This window comes from Acanthisitta chloris, unplaced genomic scaffold (genome assembly GCF_000695815.1).
Source record: "Acanthisitta chloris isolate BGI_N310 unplaced genomic scaffold, ASM69581v1 scaffold23207, whole genome shotgun sequence".
NCBI classification, from domain to species: Eukaryota; Metazoa; Chordata; class Aves; order Passeriformes; family Acanthisittidae; genus Acanthisitta; species Acanthisitta chloris.
Genome location: NW_008681284.1, coordinates 1 through 6,303, shown reverse-complemented (window position 1 = coordinate 6,303; position 6,303 = coordinate 1). Strand labels below are relative to the sequence as shown.

General features: G+C 39.5%; 1 protein-coding gene across 1 annotated transcript in view; it reads left to right on the top strand.

The window, feature by feature from the left end:
- Positions 1 to 5,859, top strand: part of LOC103805414 (vacuolar protein sorting-associated protein 54-like) — a gene marked incomplete at its 3' end in the record, with an annotated part of 26,959 nt that extends 21,100 nt beyond the window's left edge. The window contains exons 12-16 of the mRNA XM_009078062.1: positions 835 to 964; positions 1,391 to 1,572; positions 2,303 to 2,415; positions 3,736 to 3,799; positions 5,754 to 5,859. Of these exons, the coding sequence (XP_009076310.1) occupies positions 835 to 964; positions 1,391 to 1,572; positions 2,303 to 2,415; positions 3,736 to 3,799; positions 5,754 to 5,859 (595 nt within the window). The remainder of the gene's footprint in view (positions 1 to 834; positions 965 to 1,390; positions 1,573 to 2,302; positions 2,416 to 3,735; positions 3,800 to 5,753) is intronic.
- Positions 5,860 to 6,303: the final 444 nt, after the last annotated feature.

Below are 6,303 nucleotides of genomic sequence, written 5' to 3'. Positions count from 1 at the left end.
ACTTACTATCCACACTAGTCTGAAGCATTTTGACAAATTTGCTAAAAATATTCCACCCAGCTAGAGCTCTCAAGGAGTAAAGTTGTTTCTGAGGCTGGTTGCATAACTTCGTTCTAAAATGAACTTGCTTCATCCTTCTTCCAATGTTCTTTGCACCTTTGCTCTGTGTTTGGAGCAGGCTAATAAAAATACACAGTTAGAACAATGTCAGCCCAGTTGCTGCTCTGTGGTGTCCCAGGTTTTCTCTCTCCTCTCATACTGTCAGTCCCTGGAGTTGGACCAGAAAATTGTGATCTTAACTAATGATATGAATGGGCAGAGCTGAGCTACATGCTGACCTCAATACAGGAGACAAATCATACATTTTTTTTAAAAAGCGCCAGCTTAAGAGCAGACAGAATGACAGCCTATAGATTAAGGTGAGGCGAAGTGCAGAGTATCTGTTTTAGGCCTTACACTTCAGAAGAAGAAAAATGCTGTGTTTTATCTGTTATATGCTTGTGATACTCCAGTGGCACAGGAGCTGGGTAAATTTTAACTCAGTAAATGTTAATTAATTGTATTGGCAATCTTGTTTTCTCCTAGACCATTAATAGTAATTAAAATGTGGACTCAAAACAAAAAATAAGGATGTGCAGTTACGCATTTCCTCGCTGCAGGAACTGATAATGACATGGACAGCAGCTTAGAAGGTCCCATCTGTACAAAGTACTTGGGTGATTAACTGACTGTATTTGACAGTTGCTGCAAGGCTCTTTCCTCCTTCAACCTGTGTGCAGAAATACTGTTTCTTCTATAGACTGATGCTCAACCAACTGATTCTGTCTTTTGTAGGATCAGTGACGACATGAAGCTGACTGATCTGGAGCTGGTCAGGCTGGCAAACAATATTCAAGAGTTACTTTATAATGCCTCTGATATCTGCCATGATCGTTCAGTCAAGTTCCTCATGGCAAGAGCAAAGGTAAGGAGCTTGAGTGAGACTGCTGGTGCTGTCTCCTGCTTAATGAGAATTTGCTCCCAGGTGTAATGAGGGTTCTGGAATGGCATTCACAGCAGGAGTACAGTAACTGTTCCTGCTGCCACCAGGCATCCGATGTTAATGCTCAGAGCACACCAGCATTAACATCAGTTTAAGGCAGTGTGGGTTTCTGTTACCTTTTTTCTTTTTAATATTCTGACTTGCTGTCTTTGATGCTTCATGCAGAGAATGTGTATCTATGACAAGGTGGCTGCTTGCATTGCGACCTACCTTCTCGGTCCCATGTAGGGTTAAACAATGTACCTCTTAAATTACTAGTAGCCCTCACACATGTTAAGTAGTTATTTCTGTACATCTCTGAATTTTTGTGGTGTTATGTCTCCTTACAATGGTTTTCTTTGCATATAGGATGGCTTCCTGGAGAAGCTGAATTCCAATGAGTTTGTTAGTCTTTCTCGCTTGATGGAAGGCTTTATCATGGATACTGAGCAGATCTGTGGCAGGAAGAGTATGTCTTTGCGAGGAGCACTTCAGAGTCAAGCCAATAGATTTGTGAATAGATTTCATGAGGAGAGGAAGACAAAACTAAGGTATCTCTGGATAGAAGATCTTTGTGTTCTTCCATGAACAATTGTATCAATCGTATGAGAGCCAGACACAATCTTTTGTTGCCTAGAACACTCGTAAGCCAGTCGTACTTAAGAGCAGGGAGTGAAAAAACTGCATTAAGACCCAATTACTGCCAATTGGTTTAGACTTTTACTATTTCTATAACTTGATTTCTTCAAACTGATTTGTTCTACAGTTGCCGAAATAAAGACTGTATTTGCTACATAAAGTACACAAGACTGACACTGAAGAGCAGGATTGCTCTGTTGCAGGGCAATTGAAGGGTAATTCACTTCCAACTGTTTTTTAAAAAAACAAACACCAAACCCAAACCACTCGGGGAACAACCTTCCCACTAATGTACATCAGCTCTATTTGCTCTCATTCATCAAAAGCTGTTAAAATTCTAGTATTTACACTGTATTTCATTCACAGTGATCTCATTAACACCTTTATTGCCTAGTGTAGTTTTTGGTCCCCTGTGAGAGATCGAATGAGCAAATCGTGACATCTTGAGACCAACACAGTATTGTTCTGTTTCACTGCTGCCAGTTGTTGGGCACCTTCTTTAATAATGGCTAACATATTATTTTGGGCCAGTGACTTTTTAGAAATGGTTGTAGTTTTGATTCCACAGCATTACAGGCAGGAGAAACGTCAAGACAAGGCATTTCACTTCCTCAGACTCCTCTCTCTTGTGTTTCTAACTAGCCTACTTTTGGACAACGAGCGCTGGAAACAAGCTGAAGTTCCTGCCGAGTTTCAGGACCTCGTTGATTCTGTGTCAGATGGCAGAATTTCTCTCCCTGAAAAAAAACCAGCAGGTGTGTATCTTGCAGTCTTGCTGTGAAATTAATTTATTATCAGCAAATTCTGCTGCTGAATGTTGATGGACATATTCTGATGTCACTCTTGGCTTGTGTTTGCTCACTGTCTTCCGTGGGATCAGAAAGAAGTTGATACCTGTTTTCTTTTAGGTTTTTTTATTTCTTTTTTTTTTTCCTGTTGCCACTGTTGAAACTTCTTGTGCTGACCTTGGAAAGATAATTTTATTTTTTTTTAAAAATGCCCAGAACTGTTAGCACAGGGAGGGAACTACCTTTTTATACAAGTATTCCCAGTGTAGAGACTTAGTCACTGCACAAATTCAGCCTTTCCCCAGAGCACACCACTGAAGACTTGCAAGGGACAGGAGCACATGCGTGTGCTCAGCCCTCCTTGTGTGAAACAAAGCTTGCTCCTTCTCACTGCTTCATCTGCCAGTTCAAATGAAAGGCAGCATGCCATGTGGCTGCTCATGGAAGGGAAAACTCGTGTTCATTCAATTATTCACCTTGCCACAGAAGCCTCATTTGACCTCAGAAGTGCTTTTTTTTTCTCCTTGTGCCCCATTTCCCTGTGTGCACAGTGGGAGTGCTTAATGCATTCTTACCTTGTGGGGATGCTCATCCAATATTGCAGCGATGGATATGTGTAAATAGCTAGAAGAGAAGGAAAACATACAGAGAGGAGAGTAAAAGGGCAGTAGATGAGAGGGAAGGAAATACAGTGATATCATGGTGGAGAAACCCCAACCTCCCAAAAGGAATGTAGCAGATACCAACAGTGTATTAGGCAGTAATCACAATAATTATGGAACATGACACCAAAATATGTTCATCAACCATTGCCCTTAAAATAACCTCTTGCAGCTTCCTTCAAGCAGATAATTTAGCGTGAAAAACTGCATCAGTAAGAGCTTCTACGGTGAAGCCTGAGGAAGAAGTGATTTGAAGCTAAAATATTAATATGCACAGCAGATCACTTCAGAGTGTATAGTAGAAAACCTAGTGACTTGTTCCACTTTTCTTCTTCTATTTGTAACCTGTTGTATTTGAAGTTTGAAAGTCCACAGTGATTGTGAGACTTTGGGGAGATTTTTGATCTAAAGTGGCAGCAGATAATGAAGTAACTTTATGGGTCATAATAATGATGATGGGTGATCAACTTTCTAATAAATACTCAAAAAAGAGAGCAGTGCTCCAGAGATGGATTGTGGGTTTTTGCAAAACTTAGCAAGTGAACACTACAGTTTTATAAACAGTATTTTTTGCCCTTGTTTTTAGTTCAACTCATCCCTTTCTTTGTCTTACTAAAATGTCTAGCTACTGAAGAAAGAAAGCCAGCTGAATTCCTTGTTGTTGAAGGACAAAAATATGCAACAGTTGGGTAAGATGCACTCTTTTCTCTTAGCAGTGGGTTAGTTGGCAAGAATTTTTGAGTAGAACTGTGATGAATGCTAACAACTTTAGCAATCTTACTTAATTAAAACTCCCTCTCCTTCCACAGACTAGTTTCTCTTCAGTTCCCAAACAGTTATAAAACATTACAAGCTTTTCTATACATTAAAATGTTGTCTATTCTCTGAACAACTAGGCTGGAACTTCTCATTTCATTTGAGTGGGTTTTTTTTCCAATTATTCATGAAACACTTAGTCATGAAAATACAGGTTTGTTTTCATAGCACTCTGTTGTTTATATATCTATATGCTATATAGGTTATCTCTGGCAAAAATCATAGACTCATAGAATATTTTGGAATGAAAGGGACTTTTTAGAGTCATCTAGTCCACCCTCTCTGCAATGAGCAGGGAGACCTTCTGCTAGACCAGGTTCCTCAGAGCCTCATCAACCTGACCTTGAATGTTCCCAGGCATGAGGCATCCATGGTGTTTCTGGGCAGCCTATGCTAGTGTTTCACCACCTTCATTGTAAAAAATTTCTTCTTTATATCTAGTATGAATCTATCATTCTCTACCACAAAACCTTGTCCTATCATCACAGGCCCTACTGAAAGGTTTGTCCCCACCTTTCCTATAAGCCTTCTTTAAGTATTTGAAAGGCCCCAATAAGGTCTCTCCAGAGCCCTCTCTTCTCCAGGCTGAACAGCACCAAAATACATGAGTGCTCTACTGAATGATTGCTTATCTTATTCTGAATAACGTGTAGCTGTCTCAGAAGCTGCATGTGCTGTTTCTTGGTATCCTAATTGCTTTGAATTGGAAAGTAGTTTCTTTATAGCTGGTTATATCAAAGGCATTTTAAAATAGACGATGCTCACATATTTCTTTCATTTAAAAGCAAGCTGTGCTTCCAAAGACTGTGAGGCTTAAGCATTAAATATGCATGAGAGTGTTTTCAGGGAGAGCACAAAACCTAGAAGATCTCACTCCCCAGAGGCCTAACATCAATTTACCCCAAACTCAAAAGCTGGGATTTATAGAATGCCTTGGACCAGCTGTAATTTTTATGAGTTGCCTCATGATGATGTGTCACTGTTCAATTGGGACCAGAAGCTAATGGCTGATAACTTCTGTGCCAGCCAACTGATATCACTGGAGCAGAGCATTTCAGGTTGAGTAGGAGCATTGCTCTAAAGGATAAAATTTGCTTAATATATGATGTGTTTGACAGTCCATCACTGCTCATTTGAAACTTGTTATATTTAGCTCTGTGAAGCAATTGTCAGCTTCACGGTACAAATACTTGTTTTGGTTCTACACACTTCTACATACAGTTTCATTGTATTTAATCAAACAAAGTGCATTCATCAACAATACCTAGAAGTTCACAAAAAATCCTCCAGGTGTTTATTTTCAGTTGAGTTTTCATCATCCTTCTGCACTCTACTGCCTAAGGAAAGAGATGTAACTTTTTGAAATGTTAGAATATCTTCTCCAAACATTTGATCTTGCCTTAGTTTTCTACCTTCTGTGTATATGAATTCAAAGGAGCATGACTGCTCTATGTGGAGCTGCTTTGATTCCATCCAATGGCTCCCAAATTCTCCAGTGCCTCCTGACTTCTGCATAAATTACAGGTGTTGAGCATCTTTGAATATTTGGTGCTATTTCTTCACAGCTAACTTCTCTGTTTGTGACTCCTTAGCATTCATTACATATTTTTCAGAGATTTTCTCTCATATAAAGTACTTATTCCTTGTAACTATCTTTATGTATTTCTTCTTTCATGTTTTACTTCTACTTTATAGCAGTTAGTGAGTCTATTCAGTCTATAATCTCTAGCATGGGGTAGCTTTCCATCCACGTGACTGGCCTGTGTTTGATTTTTCAACATCTTATGTGCACTGAGATGACATACTTGGCTGTTTCCTCTCTTGTAGGACAGTATTGCTGCTAATAAGAATAATCCTTGAGTACTGCCAGTGTGTGGATAACATTCCTTCCATCACTACTGACATGCTGACCCGCCTGTCAGATTTACTGAAGGTATGACTCCAAATGTACCTCATGTGCTACTTAGGGGCATTCAGGGCAGAGAACATGTCTTACTGTCTGTAATGCTCATGTGTTGTTGTGATTTCGTATGAACTATATAAATTATCTAGTGATCATTGTGTTTGTTACTGTGCCATAAGGAAACCTTTTAAGCCAGAGGCATTAAAGATGCAATTTGTTGTTGTGTGGATTAACTTTGGGAGTGCTGTTTTTCCACTTGTTCACCTGGAAATATATTTGTTATAGCTGCCTGTCCTTCAGGCTGGGTGTAGGACTAATGCTACTGAAGAAAAGGTATTTGATCCCAGATGCCACAGAAATATATCTGTAGTGTGGAAGGAGGCAAGTTCCTTGGTTTTTACAAGTCAGTAGAGGTATAGTCAATAGTAGCATGAAAAAAAGTATGGAATGAAGCTCCTGTTGTAATATGCAAAG